Source organism: Drosophila busckii, chromosome 2R (genome assembly GCF_011750605.1).
Source record: "Drosophila busckii strain San Diego stock center, stock number 13000-0081.31 chromosome 2R, ASM1175060v1, whole genome shotgun sequence".
Taxonomy (NCBI): Eukaryota; Metazoa; Arthropoda; class Insecta; order Diptera; family Drosophilidae; genus Drosophila; species Drosophila busckii.
Window position 1 is genome coordinate 4,537,124 of NC_046605.1, and position 22,190 is coordinate 4,559,313.

At 40.0% G+C, this 22,190-nt stretch overlaps 4 protein-coding genes across 9 annotated transcripts; 3 read left to right on the plus strand and 1 right to left on the minus strand.

Annotated features, from left to right (window-relative positions):
* The first annotated feature begins 2,400 nt into the window (after nucleotides 1–2,400).
* LOC108596985 (mucin-2) lies at nucleotides 2,401–9,987 on the plus strand. 6 transcript variants are annotated; one of them, XM_017983245.2, is made up of 5 exons: nucleotides 2,401–3,105; nucleotides 6,924–7,169; nucleotides 7,578–8,945; nucleotides 9,243–9,335; nucleotides 9,390–9,987. In XM_017983245.2, exons 1-5 carry the CDS (start codon nucleotides 3,003–3,005, stop codon nucleotides 9,788–9,790), a joined length of 2,211 nt encoding a protein of 736 aa, XP_017838734.2. In that variant the 5' UTR covers nucleotides 2,401–3,002; the 3' UTR covers nucleotides 9,791–9,987. The 6 variants fall into 6 exon arrangements, with proteins under 6 accessions (XP_017838734.2, XP_017838730.2, XP_017838731.2 ...); XM_017983241.2 differs by having other exon boundaries at nucleotides 7,578–9,335; XM_017983246.2 differs by having other exon boundaries at nucleotides 2,402–3,105; nucleotides 8,763–9,335.
* A 228-nt stretch (nucleotides 9,988–10,215) lies between these two features.
* On the plus strand, nucleotides 10,216–12,779 carry LOC108595264 (pleckstrin homology domain-containing family M member 1). Its single transcript, XM_017980513.2, has 6 exons — nucleotides 10,216–10,387; nucleotides 10,442–10,941; nucleotides 10,997–11,677; nucleotides 11,734–11,897; nucleotides 11,952–12,474; nucleotides 12,530–12,779. The coding sequence occupies exons 1-6, from the start codon at nucleotides 10,258–10,260 to the stop codon at nucleotides 12,671–12,673; spliced, it is 2,142 nt and encodes a 713-aa protein (XP_017836002.1). The 5' UTR covers nucleotides 10,216–10,257; the 3' UTR covers nucleotides 12,674–12,779.
* A 303-nt stretch (nucleotides 12,780–13,082) lies between these two features.
* Nucleotides 13,083–20,347, minus strand: LOC108596933 (verprolin). Its single transcript, XM_017983109.2, is given in 9 exon segments — nucleotides 13,083–14,157; nucleotides 15,168–15,471; nucleotides 16,215–16,330; nucleotides 16,333–16,614; nucleotides 17,327–17,499; nucleotides 17,658–18,029; nucleotides 18,212–18,390; nucleotides 19,570–19,844; nucleotides 19,975–20,347. Coding segments are annotated over 9 exon segments (2,394 nt in total). The 3' UTR covers nucleotides 13,083–13,837.
* An 847-nt stretch (nucleotides 20,348–21,194) lies between these two features.
* On the plus strand, nucleotides 21,195–22,103 carry LOC108596935 (ficolin-1). Its single transcript, XM_017983114.1, has 3 exons — nucleotides 21,195–21,232; nucleotides 21,281–21,312; nucleotides 21,363–22,103. Exons 1-3 carry the CDS (start codon nucleotides 21,213–21,215, stop codon nucleotides 22,055–22,057), a joined length of 747 nt encoding a protein of 248 aa, XP_017838603.1. The 5' UTR covers nucleotides 21,195–21,212; the 3' UTR covers nucleotides 22,058–22,103.
* The last annotated feature ends 87 nt before the right edge of the window (nucleotides 22,104–22,190 follow it).

Genomic DNA, 22,190 nt, shown 5'->3' on the forward strand with positions numbered 1-22,190 from the left:
CAAGCCAGGGAATTTCTGCTTAATCAACTCGATCAAACTGAGCATTTGATATTTAAAAATAATTAATTATTTTAGTTTATTTATATAACTTTTTGCATATGAATGGAAAGCGAGCCTCTGGTGCATTATGGTATGCACGTAGCCCAGCCTATACAGTTGATATATAAAGGCAAGATTCGTGTTAAGGTCAGGGTGACCAACAAAGCCGTTTATGTTGTCATTGCTGTTGTTGTTGTTGTTTTTAACGCATTTTTTCCAATATTTTTGCAATAAAAATGTTGTTATTGTTGTTGTTATCTTACAGAAGATGCGCTCCAACTGGTTCAGTCAGCACTCAAAAAAGACCAAAACTGGTCGCCACACAACGACACATGATATTCAAGTGTTATTTCTTTTTGAAGTTTTTTGGCGTGTTTTTCGAAATTGTTTTCATGTGGGCCGCCCCAGCACCACAGCCCGATGCTCTTGGCGTCACCCGTTGCCACCTGCAGTTGTCAATTGCATTTATTGAATTTCCAAAACTGGTTACGAAATCATCAATTTTGTTTCATTTAGCTGTAAATTATGAGACAAGCGCTTTAACCTTTTGTAGGTAATACATAATGTAAACATACATAGAGATGTATGTAATTGGTAACGGAAATGAGCCGCTTGCTGAAGATGTTGCTATCATGTCTGTACAAATAATAATTTGCATAAGCTTTGTGAAATTAATAATTATAACAATTAATAAAAGAGCCGAGCAGGTGAAGGGTCGCCAAAAAATAAAGATTATAATCTGTGGAAACTTTTCACATTTCCCAAGCTACCCCCATGAGCTGCTGCCGCTGCTGCAAGCTTAAGCGAACACTCTAGCTCTATTAAAGTAAATAATATATAGCGTGAATGCTGTCACTGCATTGTTTATTATTATTATTGTTGTTGAAGTTGTTGCTGACTCTGCATTTTTATTTTTTGCAGCGCCTACTACTTAGAGAGCTTGACTTGAACATCGACGGCGACTGCTGCTGGGCTGCGGACCATTGTTATACATAAGTAGGAAAAATCAAAGAAACAAACAACAGCAGCAGCAATAAAAAAACGAGCTACGAACTTTTATAAAAACGTTTGTTTTCGTAATACAATTTTGATTACTTCTTTGACGCCACCTTAAGCCGCGCGCGCTCCTCTGCCATTGATGGCTTTGTTCGGCGCGATGCTCAGCTTTGATTTATTAACGCCAGTCGGACAGCCAGACGGACGGACGGACGGACGAACAATAAAAGCGCAGCCAGCGTGCTGGGCAAGCGGCGTTCATTTGGTAATAGCCTAAGCTTTCTTGTAATTGTAGGAAGCGCACTTCAACATTCCAGATGCCGGTAAAAAAAAAAGACTAAACCCCTTTGCGGAACTAGCGTAAGTGGCTGACATAATTTCAGTTGAACTGTGTGCACACATAATTACGATTAATCTGCGTTCAAAAGCATGAACAAATAGCTTAGTAACTTAAAAAAAATGTCAAGCCACAAAATGCTGCAATTGATGACTAAAGAACGTTAAGATTGTCAAAATTTAACTCACAAAAGAACCCAAAACATGTTTAATAAATTGCCATAAAAACACACACACAGCTGGCAAAATATTTATATTAAAACAGGATACAGCACTGGCATAAATTATGTATTGTTTAAACTAAAAGGGGTTTGTGTATTGTGATCTGGGCTGGAGCGTCTCAATAAGCCAAGCGGGCTGTCAAAATAAACAAATAATAAACGAAAACGATCAAGACACGTTGCCAAGTCTAACGCATTCATTTTCATTTTGCATTAGCATAATATTCATAGACAAAAAACTGTATATATTTAAAAATAGACAAGTGTTGAGCTGGAAACAAAAAACAAATTAGTCGCGCTGCATTAACAGAATGTTAAGCGTATGTTAGGCGCATGTTAGACTTGACCTTGAACGCTATTGAAAATTATCGCAGCTAGTTTAGCTGGTATGCAAAAATGTCTATAGAACAATTATGGCAATTAATTTCACTATTTTCCGGTTTCGCAGGCATTAAGTTATAGCTAGGGATACAAACTAAGGTTACAAATAAAAATAATCAGATAGCTAAAAGTGAGAGAGAGAGTGAATTGTTTTTGCGCAGCTTGAACAATTGGCTTAGAAAATTTGTTTATTTTTTTTTGCATTTGCAGCTGATGTCAAGCTGCACAGTGTGACAAAAGCGCTAACTTATGCAACAATTTAAAGCGCAAAAAAAATTATTAGATTTGCATAAATAATAAATATTTTTGAAATTTATACAATAATAAAATTGTTACTTGTGAACTTACCGGTTAGTTATAAATTTGAATGCACTGTGCGCAGTCAGCGCTGGCGTCAGCGTCAAGCTGTAAGCCAAGCTTCATTCGTTGACGCTGATGGTGGCCAAGTTTATTAAAAGCGCAGAACTCGTGAGCTACGGACGTGTTTGTGACACGCTCGAGCGCCTCTTGCATACCAATCTCCATTTACGTTTACGTCTACGACTACGGCAGCATCTCCTCCTCCTCCCGCGTCGGTTTGTCGCAGCCTCCGCCGACTTAAGCGCTAGCGCATATAGTGACTGTGAATCGTGATATCGTGTCACAATTGATTGAATTTTGTGTGCAGTCGCGTCAAGAAAAAAAAAGAAGAGAAGAGTAAAGAAAAAAACGAAGATATAAAAATTAATATTACATATTATTTGTATTTGGCAATAGAGTTACCTTTGTGTGCACGCCGGCAGCGTTTGATTGCGTCGTCATCCTCTAGAGCGAGGCTTACGGCAACTCAAGCTGTGGCGCTGGCTTTGGCTTATTTGTTATTGTTATTCTGCCTACGCGCTAATTATTCGGCGCGACTTTAAACTCGTTCGCAGCATTTGGGCAATGCCCAATTCTAAGTTGTTAATAGCGTGACAAATACGAATAAAAATACTGTAAAAAAACAAAGAAATTTTCATTAAAAAGTTTTACAATCTTCCCAAACTTAAAATGCAAACGCGCAATTTGAAATCGAAGCAGCGCTTTACCGTTACGCTGCTGATCAGCGCGTCGCTATTGCTGCTGAATCTGAACGTCGCAGCAGGAAGGCCTGGTATAAAAAAAAAACTAAAAATAACATAACATAACACAGTAGTTTATATCATTTGTTGTACTTTGATTACGATATTGCATTTCTGTTGCGTTTTAAAATATTCGAAGTCAATCGTAATCAATTTGCATAGACAGATTTCAGATTTGCTTATAATTTCCTATTTGTGTATCTTTCACCTATGATTTTATGTACTTTCGTAGCTTTAACTGTATTTTTTATGTTTTGCACTTTGCTGCTTGCGTTTGTGATTTCCGAAGCGAGTTTCAAAAAAAATTATACGTGCGTTTATTGTTTATATTTGCATTTGGCGCAGCTTAGTTAAATAACAATAAATTAAGGCAAGTTTTAATGCTATTAACGCTAATTTTTGCACACAGAATAAAACGCTAAAAGTTTATAAATAAATAAAAACTGAAATCACAAATGCGCAGCAGCGTGCGCCGTAACTAACTTTAATATTTATTATTTATTATTTATTACTGATACCTAAACTGCAAGTCTTTGTTTCCCTAATAACTTTACACCCAGCAAAAATATCACGCATACGCACCTTTAGTCACTCATTGTACCTAAACCACATATTTGGTATGCGTATCCTCATCTAAAAATCAAACGACCTTCATTAAATGCTGCTGCGTTCATGACCCAAATAGGTTGCCATGTTATTTTGAATTATTTATGCTTAAAGAGTTTTCAATCTGCCACTTGACTAATTATAATTGTTGTGTGGACGCTTCTGCTGCCACAACTATAACAGCGTCTCCCTCTCTATTTCAATGCTGAGCCCTGCGGCCAGGCGGCATTAATTAGCTGACAAATGCCCTCAAATGAAATTTGTAACTCTGCATAGTTGTTTTTTTTTTATTTTGGCAAAGAAACAAACAAACAGTAAGACAGACAGACTGACAGCTTGGTAAGCTATTGCCCACATATCATTCAGAGCAGCAGCAGCTGAAGAGCCCCTAGAGCTGCAGTAGCCGCGCCGCCGCCGCTATGAAAATAAATAATTCCAAGCAAACAGCTCATTCCCTCAAAAGGTAACTGAAACTCTTTAGCTGATGATGCACACAAGAAGCCCGCGGCAACAAAAACAACAACAACAACAACAGACAATAACAAAAGAAAGAAAAACAATACAGCAGAGCTTATGTAAGTGGCGTATAAAATGACTGGCAAGGCTTTTGATACAAAGCTGCAGCGCAAGAACTCAATGGAAGTTCATTAAAACTAGTTGGGGATACTTTTATTTAAATTGGGTTAATGCTGCCTTGATTAAACATTAGTTGCGTTGACTGTTTAAAAGTTCAACTGCATAAAATGCTGATTGACATGCGTAAGCTGCAGCTTCAGGCGCTTTGCAATTTGCCAAGCTAATTTTCAGCTCGAGGCGCTACTTGAGCATCTAATTGATCTGAAGTATTTCTTGGCAATTATTTGTTGTCGACGCTCTTATTCACACGACTTGTCTGCAATTAATTTTTTGGCAATTTGACGCTTGAATGAACTCATCATAATCGTCTGGGCCAGTCTTGTACGTGATAATTAACAAATTCGCATGAAATTTTAAGGCGGAAGCTGCGCGCGGGGACTCATAATGAGACCAAAGCTTTAGTTTAATTTTGCTGCGCCGTGATTTATGGCTGCCTTTTGTTATTTATCACACAAATGAAATTAATGGCATTTCGTAATGTGAACCCATTAGATATACTTAGAGCTAATGTATGTGTGTGTGTGAACACGTGAGCAGCAGCAGCAGCGCTTACAACATTAATTGATTAACGTTGCGATAAGCGCAAATTATGATTTTGTCATACACAAGCGTCAATTAAAATGCATTTTAGACAATCAACAAAGTTGAAAGACAGCAGCCGACAATATTTTTGAGATGAACTAAAAAGATGTGGCCAAGTTCTTGCTACAAATATTGAGTATGTAATTTATAAAAAGTTAAATATCATCAGCGTTTTGTAAGCGTTTTATATGTTGAGCGTTCACGCTGTTTATTATGATCGCAACGCTGGCGTGGGTTGTGCGATATTCAACAGCTCAATAAGTTGTTAATTCAAGGTTTAAGATGATACAACGATCGCGCGAAAAAGATTAATAAAAAATACATTACATATTGCTGTTGTTGTTGTTGTTGTTGCTGTCTAAACGAAGGTTGCTTAAAATTAAATAAAAATGGCAAACTTGTCAAAATTTAACCATCAAGCAAATAAACTGTAAAACTGTCAAGTGTTAAAAATAAAAAGCAGCAGCTATAGAAACCCTAATTTTCAACATTGTTTCTAGCATCAAGACAAGCATAGCACAGTAAACAATTAAAAAATTAAATAAATTTTTAAGCTGTAAAATATATACATATGTACAACAATCCAAAAAAATTGGCAATCAACAAAGCAAAAATAAAATAAAAAGTAACAAAATTACGCGTAGTTCGATAACAACAACCACAGCTGCTGCATAAATAAGCTGTAATTACAGTTGCTGATAGCAGTTGCATTAAGTGTAAACAATTCATATTTATGTGCGAATTCAAAGACATCATAATTTTTCAACTGAAAATGAAACTGATAAGACGTCACTCAATGTCTAATAACATTTATAATAAATAACTATAAGATGAGCTTAAGCGTATGCACATATGCTTAGTAACCGGAACTCTCTAGCTGATCTTTGTCTAAATTCCCAGTCAGCGTGCTTAGTCACATGTGGCTAAAAGAAAAAAAAATCGCATTCTCTATGTTTTGTTTACAGCGCCGCGTGCTTAATTAAATTATTCAATATCTAAACTATATGCTAGACAAGCTGCTTAATTGTAATGTAAATATATTTGTGTGCGCACATATGAGAACAATCGTAGTTAGCACAATTACAGTTAATTGTGTACGCGTAATCAAACTTTGTATAATCTGAAAACACAAAATGTTGAATTCGCATTTATTTTTATGAATTATGACACTGAATAAAATAAAGTGCTGGGGAGTGTCTAGTTTAACAGGTTTAGCATCCTCATGATCAACAGGTGGCTTATGGATTGATTTGTATGTTTGAAACAAATGACTTAGGCAACGAACACACAAATGTTCTTTGGGAAAAGACAGTTGAACTGGATTTTAATGCATACAAAAATGTCGACAGTATCCCATATAAGACAATAAAGTAGCGATTGGCAGCTGAATGAGCTATTGATTGAATGACTTAGACAACGAACTTGCACAAACGTTCTATTTCGGCAAGAAGAAAGACAGCTGAGCTGGATTTAATGCATATTAAAGCACTAAATTAGCACTCAGCTTAGCTATTTATGCAATTCACTCGACTAGTAGTGGAAAGATAGTTGAACTTGATTTTAATTTTAATTAAAACAACGCAGTGTTCATATAGAGCTTTTAATCGAATGACTTAGGCAACGAACTTAACTACACACACACATTCATTTCATTTCACATACACACATTCGCATACTAAACTAAAACGCTTGTTTTTTTTTTCAATTGAATCTTCTTGTGTGTCAACTAACTGTAAATAACAACAACAAAAGAGCTGACAAGACATAGCGGCTGCAAATATATGGGCCATTTAAGCCAATGTCAATCAATCAGCGACAATGGCAGCCAAATTGCTTAAGAGCCGCCCACAGTCTCCAGCAGCAACAACAACAACTACAACAACAACAACTTTACTACTTAAGCTTCTTTTTCTACTTCTACTGTTTCTAACACCTAAATTGCCGCATTTACCACATGACACAATCACCAAAGTAGCAACAACAACAACAAATTTTTACCACCCCCCCCAACCCACTTCTCTCACAGATGTACGGCAATCGCCATTTGCTTTAGAACTGCAACCACCATTGCTGGAGGTGGAAGCGTTCAATGCAGCCAACAAGCGTGCCATTGATAGCTATGGCAATCCCATTGATGCACTGCGTCCCATACAAACGCCCGATGGGCGCAAGGTAGTCAGTGCCGAGGGCGTGCAATTTGAGATACCCAACTATGCATCGGGCATTACAGAGATACGCAAGCCAGCCGATGATTTGCTGCCACCGCACATTGGTGAGTTGACAACAGCATCAGCCGCAGCCGCAGCAGCAACAGTTGGAAACGCCGCCGCCGCAGCAGCAGCAGCAGCAACAGCTACAACGCTTCGCAATAAACAAACACAAGACACACAAGCAACCACTAATAGCACCACTAACATTAGTAAACGCACCCACGTAGCGCCACTAATCCAAGCACAAAGTAATCATAGCAAACGCCAATTGAATGGCCAAACTTATGTCATTGCTGCCGCCAGTCCACAGCATGCCCCGCCCACATTCTCATTGCTCACACTCAATCCCAAGTTAGGCCCCGATTCCCCTATATTTAACATAGACTCGCATGCTAGGCGTCCGTCCCACCACCCAGTTAGCAAACCCAACTCAACTCCAACTCCAACTTCATCTACATTTTTACAAGCAGATGCCATTGCCGTAGCGGAGCCGAGCGACACAGCCAGCACCGATAGCACCTCATATGCACCCGCACCAGCCACATCATTAACACCACCCAAGCATGAAACTCCATCCACGGATGAGGCAGCGGGCGTTGCTGTTGAAGTAGAGCAGGCGCAGCTGCTGAGCGTGCAGCAGCAGGAGGAGAGCGCACAGTCGCCACAGCTCAGCCCAGGCACGTTGCCCGACTATTTGCTTGCGCTGCAGCGTGAGGATGCCAACATAGCTGGTCCATTGGCTTGGTCGCCGCAGCCAAATGCTGCGCCACTTAGCGTCATCGCTTGGGATCTGCTGCCGCCGCTTGTGACCACCGAGGAGCCGCAGATTATAACCGAGCAGCAGCCCATTAAGCATGTGCAGGGCGTGGCACAGCCTGGCAGCAACAACATACGCGTTAGCCTAAGCAGCGGGCAAGGTTTGAATCCAGTGGCGCCAGCTACGCAGACGCTGAGTGCGGGTCAGGTGGCGGTGGTGCAGCGGGATGGGCCTTTGGATCATGGCACCAATGCGCATGTAGGCAGCACCACAACGCCACGCAATCCTGGACGTTTCCCCAATCGCCAACGCGGCACAGTTCATTATAGCACCACCCAAAAGCCACGCAGCACCACAACACGTCCAACAACAATCACAACAGCACGCACTACAACGACAACAACAACACCGAAACCAACAACAACAACCACAGCACGCACCACTACAACAACAACAACGACGACGCCACGCCCACGCAGCACCACCACCGAAGATCCCGCCACTTTCTACAAGCTGGACAATGAGGATCAATATGCATATACGCTGCCTCCTTGGCTGCAGGAAGTTACCGATCCGGATCTAGATGTTGCTGTTACCTTTATAGTGCCCACAGATAACGATCAATATAATCATAGCGTCGCTGCCGATTTGGAGCCACCCTATGAGCCATTTGTAGACTTGTCCAATATACAGCTGACGCCGCCGCCAACAACAACAGCCGCTACAGAGCCCACAACAACATCAACAACCACTACAACAACAACAACAACCACTACTACTCCTGCACCAACAACCACACGCACCACAATAAGAACAACAACTACAACTGCACCCATTTTCAAAGCACATCAACAACAGCAACAACAAAATGTACTGATTAGCCAAACAACTCCTACAGCTGCAACAACAACAACAACAACAACGACAGCAGCAACGCCTATTGAAGAGAATCCCTTTAAGATTGCCACCTTGCCGCCCTGGCTTAAGGACTTTGACTACCCCGATGTAGGTCCCGGCGTGCCTTACAATCCCGACAATTTCAAGGATAACGCAGATGTTGGCGCTCAAGCACCAGGAGCGAGTAAGCCAAATGATTTTGAGCCAAACGGCTTTCCTAATCACATCAGATCTCAGTACACCACCAACGCACCAATAGTTCCCACAACAACACCTAGAACAACAACAGCCAGAGCTTATAGCAACACAGTCACCGCCACTTCTGCTTTTCCATCCAAAGTCACGCTTACGCTTCCAGCCAACAGCCAAGCGGAGGGCAACGAGGAGCCAACGCTCGTGCTGATTCCTCCGGCTGCAAACGCCGATGAAACACCTTTCAATACCGAATCTAGCAATAATCCTAGTACAATCAATTTTGCAGTACGCTTCGATGCGCCCGACTCCAGCACAGACAGCCAGAAGATTGAGTATACCAAGAGCGATGACGGCAAGGTCATAACCAGCACGCGCAAAGGTAAATTCAAGATTTCTATTACTTTACTTTCACTCACCATGTCGTTCTTTGCAGAAGCTCAAGCCAACAGCGTCTTCCAGACCACAGCACCAGCGGTTGTGGCAGCTCCTGCGGTCAATACGGGCAAGTATACGGGTGGTTTTGGCGCACCCCCTGGCCTGCTGCGTCCACAGAATCAAGAGAACAAGCCGGATATCTATGTGGCCGGCAATAATCACGAGTTCGGCTACGGTGTCAAAGCCAATCGCGGACGTCCCGCGCAGGCCGCCAATGGAGGACGTTATACGGGCGGATTTGGTGCACCCAGTGGTGTGCTGAGCGCGCAACAGGCGCCCAGACCCTTCCAGGCAGCACAGCAGTCCACGCCACAATTAGTTGCCGAAGCTTCGAGTAATCAACAAAGTCGTTTTGGCGGGCCACCAGGCGTTCTGGTGCCATTCGACAATGTGCAGTAATGCAGCATGTGGTGCATATTTTAAACAATATGCTATTACATCAAGTACTTTAAATTATTTATAAAGTATATGTTTGTATGTTAAAGATTTTGTTACTGTCCGTGGCTGTCAAATCGAATTTTATGCCGCCAGCTTCGCTATTATCTTGCAAATTTTATGCTTACAACTTACATACGAAATATCAAATGTTATCTAAATAAAACATTTTGTAAAAATTAATGATACTTTTATTTAAAAACGTTGAAATGTAAAAGCCAGTTACTTACATTTATGACGCGCACTGTTTTCTGCGCGCTTAAAACATTTTACTGGATGACACGTGCATGATGTGGCGATATCGAATCGATATTTTTTGTTTATTTATTGTGGCTGATACTCGCTAATTCCGCTGCAGCCCTGGTTAGAAAACAGATGTTTAGCTAAAAACTAAAAACAAAGGATACAACTTGTAACTATTAGCTTAACAAATGAGTGCACTTTTTCGCAGTCTTAACAATTTCACTTCAAAGCGCGAGAACATTGTAAAGGAGGCTTTGATAAATACGCTAAACGAGAATGCGCGAGAAATTGAGTTTGAAGTAAAGCAAAAGGGCTTGGGTAATTATAGGGTGCTCTATAATTTAAGCAATGACTCAACATACTTTTACACAGAAACCCTTGGCTTAAGCGAGCAGACAAGCGCACTATGCACTACACTGGAAGCATTGTTCCTACATGGTCTGAAGGATTCTTTTCTATGGGCAACAATAAATGTGATTGCTGGCGATGTGGAACGACGACCAGAGACAAGCTTTTGGTCTCCAGCAATGTTGTTTATGCACACGCAGGTGATTGAGCAGATACACGGCTTAAGTCAAATCACCTCGGAGATTGGACAATGCAGGGCTTGGGTGCGGCAATCACTCAATGACTCCGTGTTTTCTGCTTACCTGAATACTATGCGTAGGAGTGAATCAGCGCTGAAACCTTACTATAAAAAGGATGCGCTGCTGAAAGACTCTGAAGGCTTAGAGACGGCTGCAAAGATTATGGAAAGTCTAGAGGCTTATGTGGGATTTGATTTGCCCGTGAACTCCAGCTTGCTTAATCAGTGGCCTGACTATTCGCTGCAGCTGTCGGACTTATGGACGCCTGCGCTTAAATCGTGTCCAGTAAGTGTTGCTTTAAAAAGTAATAAATATCCTAAGCTCATGCAACTACTTATAGATCAGCAGTGGTGAGGATGTAGCCAGCTCATTGGCTACTGAAATCATAGCCATACCTACACCACAACCACTGCATACCAACGAGCTGTTTTCGGAGTCCATTTCCAATAGTCCTTTTAGTCGTGGTGGACACTTTGGTAATTCTGATCTTAATCAACGCGAGATTTTGGATTTGTTTATGCAAAAAGTGGACGGCATGGATACTATAAGTGAAGAGAAGACAGCCAGCGAGTCGAATGAAGCATGTGCTGCTGCTGTGCCTGAGGCTGAAGCTGACAATGAGCCCGCATCTAGCAGCAAGCAGCGCGTTCGCAAGCGTTCAATGCGTCACATAGAAGACTCATTGTTGGTTGAGCTGCCACAGGGCAGCAATTCACTGACTAATCTTATGCAGACTTCTTGGTCTGCTGATCTTAACACGCCAACAGATGAGTTCAGCGCACCGCGCTTTCAGCGCTCTGTCAGCATGAGCAGCGCCAACAGTTTGCGCTCGCCCAATGCAGAACGTGGCAGTTACCATGCGCTACTGCGCAAACATGAAAACAATCGTGAAGATGGTGCAGGCTGGTCGCAAATATGGGAAAAGTTTCGCGCTAGTGCATCACAGCTGACGCAGCCTAGAGAGTCCAGAGACTCCGAGACGCTGGTGGGCGATGATCTCAGTGATTTGCAATCAATAGATGTGAGTTGCTGTAATTTTCTAAAAAGTAAACATGTTTTATTTTGTAACTATTACAGTCTAGCACAGACTTTGTGGAGCTTAACTCGAACTTTGATATGATTGAGCTGCAAGAGAAAGTGTCACAGCTATGTCAGCTGCCGAGAGAGCCAGGACTCAATGTGCAAGGCTTTCTATGCAAAGGCTGTCAGCATCCGCTGGGCATTGGTGACAATAATTTTCAGTAAGTTAAAACAAAGTTAAATTATAGAACTTCAACTAATTGTTTGCATTGCAGAGTTTGCGCCTTTAGTGGCAGTTACTACTGCAACAAGTGCATGGAGGCCGAGCTACAGCTCATACCAGCGCGCATTATATACAACTGGGACTTTCGCAAATATAGCGTTAGCAAGCGAGCAGCCATTTTTCTAGCCGAGTTTCGCTCACAACCGTTTATAGACATACAATTGCTCAATCCCAGCATTTACTTTGCCTCCGATGCCATGGCCGAGCTGCAATCATTGCGCATACGCTTAAACTTTATACGCGCCTATCTTTATACCTGTGCACCCAGCAGCATAGAATTATTGCAAAACTATTTCTGTGGTCGCGAGTATTTGTATGAGCATATACATCAATATTCCATAGCTGACTTGGCGCTCATACAGCGTGGAGTGCTGTGCCAGCAGCTGCAAAAGGCTTTCAAACTGGGCGAGGCTCATGTGCTCAAGTGTCAGCTGTGCCAGCTAAAGGGATTTATATGCGAAATCTGCCAGAGTCCACGTGTGCTGTATCCGTTTCACATAGCCACAACCTTTAGGGTAAGTTCTAGCATATTTGTTTATATTAATTGTTTAAGCAATACTTTCCTTGCAGTGTGTTAGCTGTGGCGCTGTTTTTCATGCAGAGTGTCTCAATGAGCATCAGCCTTGTCCTAGATGTGAGCGTCGCCGCAAGCGCGAGGACCAACCATTGCTAGAGGCAGTACAGACTTTGAAGCTCAAGCATGACGTGGCTTAGAGCAGACTATTGGCAAGGCTTTAAAACTTTAAGTTATATATATTAATTGTTATTGCTTTTATAGTGTTATTTCGTGTGGCGTTTAAGATAATTCAGAATTGTATACTCGTGCCTATATTTATGTAATTGTTTGCATAAAACTATTAAAGAAATTATATATAATTTAACAAGCTGTGGTTATACTTCATTTCAATTCAGCAGCTTGCTGCTTATTAAAAAACATACAAAACAATTTCCAATGATTCTGAATTTATTAATAATATGACAACTTCAAATGCAATGAATAAGAATGTTAATTTGTTATAATTATGTTCGATTGATTAATGCTAATGACTTTTCAAAAGGTCTAACAACAATGATGGAATTTAATAATTAATTTATGTGTAGTTTAAATTTAATATTAATGCATAATATTGCCCTTTTCTGTTTTGTTTGTTCAACGAATAACTTTCCAATTTATATAATATTCAACGGGTTAGTTCGAATAGCATTACAAAAAATATAATGTTCAAATTTTTGAATGTGTTGAATTCGTTGGAATTATACTGCAAGTGTTTGTGCTTTTGCTTTTGTTAGTAGCAGCTTAGTTAACTATAATTTTACATTAATATATTTAATAAGGGGCTTTATTTGGGGAATTGTAACATTTCTTGCTCAGTCTAGTAAGATAGATAAACGCTGCTAAATGGGCGCGCATATATAAAAGGATATTTTGTGTGTGTGTGTCTTTCACTTGGCTAAATTGACTAACTTTGGTCTAAAATAACTCAAAAATGCAGCTAGTTACTTGATATATACAGAGTTAATACAACTAGATATATAAATATAAACTTTTTATTGCAATTTGCTTGTGTGCTCTCTGGGCTGTGTGTGCTTGGGAAGACGCCGATGCTCTCTCATACTCTCAATAGCTTTTCAAGCTGCCTCAAACTAACTTAAGCTCTTACAATGGGCAACAACGTTAGTGCAAAATGTGCCAAGGCTTTAGTTCTCTTAGTTGATAATTTTCTTTTAGTATATTTTATAATGCAATTTTTACATAGACACACTTAACAATTTCGATTTACAAACATATTGACGACGTCGCGGGCACACAACAACAAATAGTTACACACATATAGTTATAGAGTTATATACAAAGCATAAACGATACGTTTGGCCGACTTAATAGACCGTCGAATTGCGTGGCACGCTTTGCGCCGGCTGCGACTGCGGACGCACTGCAGCGCCAGCGCCAGCTGTGGCATTGTTGCCACCATAAAGAAAGCTCGACTGCCTTATGACAGACACGGCGGCGGCGGCTACGCCCGCTTGCGGAGGCGGTGGTGCGCGATGCTTTTTGAGTGGCGCATAGGCGGGCTTCAGCACAGGCGTGGCACTTGCATTGTTGTTGCAAGCAGCAGTGCTGTTGTTGTTGCTGCTGCTGCTGCTGCTGTTATTGTTGTTATTTATGTTGCTGCTTGGCGTCACATTTGTTGCTGCTGCTGCTGCAAGCGTGTGCAAAAGAAAGTAGAGAGAGATAGAAATAGATACATTCATATAGAAAGAAAGCAGCAGAGACAATTTACAATCAAACTGAAATCAATACGCTTACAAATGTTTTAAATTATAGCGACAATGCATTTAAATGTGTAATGTTTGTTTTTATTCATAAAAAATAACTTCAAATAAAACAATAATGTGCCTGTACTAAAATTAATTAAAATTAAGCATTTAAAATATATGTGTGTGTTTTTTCATATAAAGATATAGTACATATACAAGTGAAGCTGATTAAATACATAGAAAAGCATGCGCCACATATATTCCATATATATAGTATTTTGGACTTGAACATAATGAAAATTGTGTGTTATGAACATTGATTAAAAACAAAAGTATGCTAACTTTAATTAAATTAAAATATTTCTTTCTTTCACTTGCGTGTGCTTAATATAATATCGCTTTTGTTATATATTATTAACATAAAATTATTAACATGCTTTACGACATGTGCATGTATTTTTTGTGTGTTTTAACAAATGATTATGCATAAAATAAAGCTATCAACTTTTAACATTCTTTCACTTCTTTATTATATGTAATACATTTTCTAGAAATCATAAAACATTTAAAATCCAATGCTGTGTGTGTGTGTCTGTGTTAAACACAAAATTTAAACAATTAAAATTAACATCGCTTAATAAAAGTTTTCAATTTCATTTTGTGTGCTTAATAAGTAATACTATATAAAATGCAGCAAGTGCATTTTTGATTATATAACGGCATTCCATATGTGTATATAACAGTAAAAGTAAACATAGGTATATAAAAGTAAGAATAATAATACATAGGCATAGAATATAAAGGTGTAACTTCAGCGTTGTGAGGCAAGATCTTCGTCTAGACGAGAGAACAGCAGCTGCCGCTTAATCCTTAACGCACACACACACACAGATACACACACACACACCCACATATAAACTGTATGCTCACATTGTTGCTTTTTACATACCATTGGTTGCTTTAAGCGTGGATAGACTAGGATAGACTTTTTGTATACTTAGATACGGCGGCGGCTTGGGAAACTCGGTTACATTATGAAATCGTTTGCCAAACTTGGCCTCCAAATCAATGACCAGTCGACCCACTGAAGCGCCCGTTGAAGCCGTTGAGCTGGACAGTACTCCGCTGCTGCCAAAATTGTGCGTCGCATTTGCCAAATGCGTAGGCGGCGTCAATGGCGTATTCGCTCGTATCGAGGAGTGGCGCTGGGGCGGCACAGGCGCCTGCTGTTGCTGCTGCTGATTGCTGCCAGGCTATAAATAATACAAAAATCAATTAGTAGCAGTTTGGCATTATAAATAAAAAACATTACATTGCGTTTAGCATTGAGCATCAACATATTGACAGCCTTAAATACTTTTTGCTTAACAATTGCACAAGTAACAACTTTACATGCTAAGCTTAGTTAATTTGTTTGTATTAAACTTTATGTTATGCACTTTTACTAAAAACTGCTCTGACCAGCGTTAGTTGCAATTTGTGCTGCTGTTTGGCACTGTTTTGGTCACGTCTCATTGGAAAATCTATAAAGGTAGGCAATAGTCTACAATAGCTAAACAGATGTAGGTGCGCAGCTGAGAGAGCGAAGAGAGTAAAGCGCATGCGCCTACAAAGGGAATAAATGCTCCAACTGGGAGAGAGTGCTGCAGCAAAAAGTCCTTGCTGCCAACACTGTGAGAAAACTTCAAGTGCTTAGCTATAAATTTAATAGTAATGCTCAGCTGTTATTCAGAAATCTAATAACAAACTAAACTTAACTAAAAGTAGTTCAAAATAATTAATTAATTACACTAATTCTGAATATTTTTGCTAGTTAATGTCTCACTATTGATTTACAATTTGCAATCGCAATCAATTGCTTATCTTTGTTTTTCCCCCCATGGGTTTAAATGTAATTAGTTCCTATTTCTTGCAGTGCATTAAATTGCCCTACACCTGTTCTTTGACTACCTTTGACATTTTGGCTAACAACTTGTTGTTGCTGCTACCCACTTACATTGCTCGACTGTCGCTGCGGCGGCGGTGGCGGCGGGCAGCTGCGATGCGGCGGCAATGGCAGCGGATTGATTGGTCCACCATTCAATATAATGGGATTAACCTTTTCCCGCAAATTTGTGTCGACTTGGCCGCCTGTGCGCTGGCTGGCGGTGTTGGCGGCGTTGCAGCGCCGCCTACGCGGAACTGATCTCGCAGAGCGGCCACGCTGCTGCTGCTGCTGGAGTTCGATGGCGGCGGCTGTGCTGGTGGTGGCGATGGCGATGACGCCTGACTGTTCATTACACTCTGCACCAAAGTGGTGTTGACCGCACTAAATGGCGCCGCAGCGCTGCTCAAATTGCTGTTGCTAATGCTGCGCGCTGGCGTCGGAGGCGGCGGTGGCTTCACTGAGGGACGTGCTGTGAAGTAAAGGAAATGTTAGTTGAGGCAGAGATAATTAATTATTATATTATATATAACTTTTGATTACAAAATGTTCAGCTAACTAATATTTAAATTTAAGTACAAATGTTATAATATTTAATAATTTTGACTATTTCTCAATATTTTTTATTCATTAAGATTTTCTGGACAATTGGCTTGGAACTTATATGCTATAACTATATTAAATTTGTATAAAAATGTATATTATTTAATAATTTTGACTATTTCTCAACTGTATCAACAATATTTTCTATTGATTTTAGATTTATGGACTTAATTGCTCGGAAACGATTTCGAATGTTTTATTTTATTTATTTATTTCTTAATAATTTTGACTATTTCTCAAAATTTCTCAACTCTTCCCTCAGAAAATATTACAATATTTCATATTTATATATGCAATATTTTCTATTGATTATGGATTTATGAACTTAATTGCTTGGAAACGATTACGCACTAACATTTAAATTTATTTTATTAAAAATGTTACATTACTTATTATTTTTGACTATTTCTCTATTGATTTAAAAGCGTTTGCTGCTGTACACAACTCAGAATCAATTTACAGCAACAAAACTTGCTTTGCCTTTTTATAGCGCTAAGCAACATTCTCTAGAGATTTACACAACTGATGAGATCATTGGATTAAGTCAGCAATTGTTTTTTTTTTATAGAATTGAAACTTACACTTTGGCGGGTTGGGGGCGCAGCGCATGCTGCCCGAGATGCTGTTGGTGCTGCCGCTGATGTTGTCGCTGGATTGCAGCAGCAGCGGCTGCTGCAGTGGCGCGCGCATTGTGCCAAAATGTTGTTGCGTGGGAAAGACGGGACCGTTGACAGCGCCTGCAGCTGGCGGAGATCTGAAATAAAGAGCTTAGCATGTTAATTGAGAGCTGGCAATGTTTGCTGGACTAGCGTGCAATTGGGCAGCAGCAATTGGTAGTAAAGCGAATATGGAGGCAACAGCGTTAAGTATACGGCAAGCGGTGCATTGGTAGTTTAAATCAGTAATCTGTACCTGGGTGACTTCATGCTGTGGTGGCGAGCTACAACTGGACGTTGGTGTCCATTGGCAAGCGCCATTTGTTGCAGGCCCGGCGGCTTTGGCGCAAAGTTTGGCTTGCCATGGCCAATGGCAGGCTTCAGTTGTTGTTGTTGTGCGATTGATGTGGATGCGGATGCGGGTGTGGGGGAGTTACTATTGCCAACACCATTACCAACAGCACTACCACCAAACAACGTTGACTTATTTGGCGCCAAATTGCGCAGCGTTCCCGTTGAAGTTGTGCGATTTATGCTTGTTGTAGTTGCTGCTGCTGTTGCACTTGTTGTCGTTGTTGTTGTTGTTTTTGTAATTGAACTATTTACAAAATTACTGCCTAACGATATACTGTGTATGCATGTGTGTGTGTATGTGTGAGTATCAAAATACATAACCAAAATGCCCGGCAAAGAAACCAAAAATACAAAATAAATTTTAAATTCAATTTACAACAAAATTTCAAACACAAAAAGTAAACAATTGCATTCAAAACTAATAAAAAAATATAATTATATGTATTTGTAGCTTACCTAAGATTGGCTGCTTTGCTTTTAACGCTGCCGCCGCCGCTGCTGCTGCTCTCCGAGAGCGTGGGCGAGCCGGTTTTGGCTTTGGCATTGCCATTGGCATTGACGCTGCTCGTTGTGGGCGGCGTCGCCGGTGTGCGCGGTATGTTCATGCGATCCAATATGAAATCGTTGGAGTTCTGCTAAAAACAAAAAAAAGCATAAAAACAAATTGATTAATTTTATAGAACAGTGTTTGACTTAAATGACAAATGTAATGAAGTCGAAACAAAGTGCAAATCCAAATAATATTTCATTTAGACTAAACTAAATTACAAAACTGTTGCTATTCTTAGACTCTAAATATACAAAGAGCTAACAAAACTGTTAGCAAACTATAAAACAAACTGTCTAAGCTTTGAACTTAATCAAGAATTTGTGCAGTTGCTAACAATTTGACTGCTAGTGTTAATTAAATTAAGCAACCTAGACTAAAATACACAACTGTTGCTAAATTAAGGCACTAAATTTACTAAATAAATTATTATATGGCACAATTGTTTGATTTTTAAGCAAGTTACAATACTAAACTTTGACATTAATCAAGCATTTGCTAAAATTTGCTATTACTGTAGCTAAATTTAGTCTTCAAATGTTGCAAAATTCAAAACTCAAGCAGTTCTAATTGATTTTTGAGCAACTTACAATACAAATGAACTAAATAAATTGACTAAACTTTGAAATTAATCAAGCATTTGATAACATTTGGTATTAAAAAACAGTGCATCGAATAAATTACATGACTGTAGCTAAATTTAGTGTTCAATTGTACAATAAAATTTGCTTATATAGCAAAATACAAAGCTCAAGCAGCACTGATTAATTTTTGAGCAAGCTACAATACAAATTAAGCAAATAAACTGACTAAACTTTGAAATTAATGAAGCATTTAACTAATTTAGCTGCTCTAAATGTACAATAAAAAGTTCTTATTTAGCAAAATTCAAAACTAAAGCAGCACTTATTGATTACAATACAAATTAACAAAACAAATTGACTAAACTTTTACCAATTTAGCTGCTTATAATATTTCTAAGTCTACAATATGCTCTAACATTAACATTTACAACTGCTTTTTATAAACAATAGTTTTGCTTTCTGCACTGCTATGCGCACATTATAAATAAATCATTTTTATAGCTTGCTAGTTACTTGAGCTTATTGCAACTAGCAAACAAACTAAACTTAGTTGCTCAAGTGTTAAAAAGTAGAACACATGTCAAGGTCTTGGCGCTGTCAAACTGTAAATTGCTTGTTGGCGCTGACTGTTTAAAAATAATCTTCAAGCTCTTTGTGTGGGTCCCTTGGAGTGAGTCGCTCACCTTTGGCGGTTGCGGTGGTGGTCCGCGATTTGTTCTCAAATTAGCTTCAGTTGCATTGATATGTGTGTTGTTGCTTGTTGCTGTTGTTGTTGTTGTTGTCGATTGTTGCTGCTGCTGCTGTTTTTGGCGCTTCAATGTTAAATGCTTAGTGAGTTCGCTGTTAAAGTCCATGGGTCCATTGGCGGCGGCGGCGGCGGCAGCGACATTGGCGGTGGGGGGGCTATTGCTACGCGTTGAGTTCGTTGTTGCTGTTGTTGGCGCTGCTGCTGCTGTTGCTGTTGTGCGTGGGCGTGCGCGTACAAAAACACAAAGCGGAAATCAATTGAGCAACGAAAAAGCAGAAAAAAAACAAAACACACGCATTAATTTGCATAGACATTTTATATATTTTATTAATGAACTCACCACGCAGTCCATTCACTGGCTTTAGCTTGGGCATTTGGGAGAGACCTTCGAAGAGGCCGCCCAGCTTGGGTGCTCCATTGCCAATGTTGCTGTTGTTATTGTTGCTGCTGCTGTTGTTGTTGTTGTTCAGCGTGCGCTTGGCGGAGGGCGTGGCGCTGGCATCGCTGCTGCCATCGCATACGCGTCCCGACAGCGCTGGTCCACTCTTGTCCACAGTTTGCGTCTTGCGCAGCTTTGTGCCTTTCTGTATGGAATTGAGCAAAGCGGAGCGTGGATCAGCTCCGCCGCCGCCGCCGCCCAGTTTGAGGCCGCCCATTGCAGGCGGCGGCGGTCCAGGTGGTGGCGGTGGTCCCGGTGGTGGCGGTATGGCCATCTAAAGCAAAATAATAGACGCATTAGTTTGTTTACAGTTTAGAGCTTAAGCGTTTACTTTAGGCCGCTGCAAGCGTTGCATTAAACGCATTTCTGTTAACTTGGCTAACTGAACTAAACTGTTTGTGCGTGCGACACGCTGCGGCTTTGTCTCAAGACTGAGCACTAAAGCGACGACTTGCTGCTGGTGGTGTCTTTGCTTGCCACCACCCACACAAAACTAATAACACAGTTTCTTAGCTTATTATTTATTCTTTGTGTGTGCGGCTTTGTTGCCTATCTTGTAGTTTGTTTTGTTTAGAGATTGACGCCTCGATAAAAAATATAAAAGTCGAACGAGCGCAAACAGCGCGTAAAATCAAGCGGCCCCCGCAACCCCCCCTGAGAGACTACAGTTTGACAGCCATTGGGCAAATTATTGCCCACAGCATCCAAAGCCCACGTGCCCGCATTTGAAACAAAACTAAAAAAATATATATATATATGTAGCGCTGCTAGAAATTCAAATTGTTATAAATAAATAAATTTTATTGTGTCACTTTCCCAAGCAGCGTTCTAACAATATTTATTGTACTACATTTAATTGTATTTAGCAGCTGCTAACAATAATAAGCGCATTTATTTCAAAATTTTTTATACACAATCTAACGAACTTGCTGATAAGCTTAACTATAAATCTTGTTTAACATCAAATGACACAATTAGTTGCAATTTGTTAGAACTAAAGCGTAGTTATGTCTATAGCTAAATATTGCTTTATAATTAGTTTAGTAATTACAACAGCAACAGTAAGTTATTTATTATTGCTTTAAATTGTTGTTAATTAAAACTTTTAGTGTCAAGATTTAAATCAACAACTTAGACAAATGCATGAGTTGTTAGCAAGGTGTGTATTAAATTAAATTAAATGCTTTTTATTAATTAAATGTAATAGTTTACAGCAGCAATTGGCAGCGCTTAACACAGGTAAGTTAAGAGTATAACAAAAGCAATAAATTAATAACTTTAACGCATAGTTGAAGCCGCGCAGCAATATCCAAGCTCTTGTCTAACAACTGCTATAAGGACTAGCGGCATTTATAAGATACAAGTGCCTGGCCTGGCTGCCTTTGAGGTTTATTGTGATGCAGACTTGGCTGGCATAGGCTGGTTGGTTATACAAAGACGGCTCAATGGCAGTCTAAACTTTTATCGCAATTGGCAGCAGTACAAAGACGGATTTGGTGTTGTCCAAGGCGAGTTCTTTATAGGATTGGATAAGCTGCGTGCTATAACAGCACTGGAGCCCTACGAGCTTTATGTGCATCTGGAAGACTTTGAGGGTGTTAAGCGCTTTGCTAAATACGATGAATTTGCCATTGGCAACGAGGCGGATGATTATGCGCTAAATGCTTTGGGCGCTTACACAGGCAACGCTGGAGATTCGCTGCGTAGTCATCGCAAAATGAAATTCTCTACCTATGATAGGGATAATGATGCGGAATTTCAGCGCAATTGCGCCTTTTTGCATATGGGCGCTTGGTGGTATAATGCATGTGTGGATAGCAATCTGAATGGCCAATATATTCCAGGTGGCAAGTATGAGGAGCAGCTCTTTGCACGCGGCATGTGCTGGAGAGCGTGGCGTGGTCATAACTATGGCTACAAAACTGTGCAAATGATGATCAGACCCAAGTGTCGTAACTTCTCAGGCAACAATAGCAAGCAATGATTCAATTTCATAAACAATTTATATAAAATATTTAGATTTGTATGCAGCAAGTGTTTGCAATTAACAATTCAATTTCCGTTTTATAAATAAATACAATATTATGCAGTGCACAGCGCTAACAATTTTATATAAT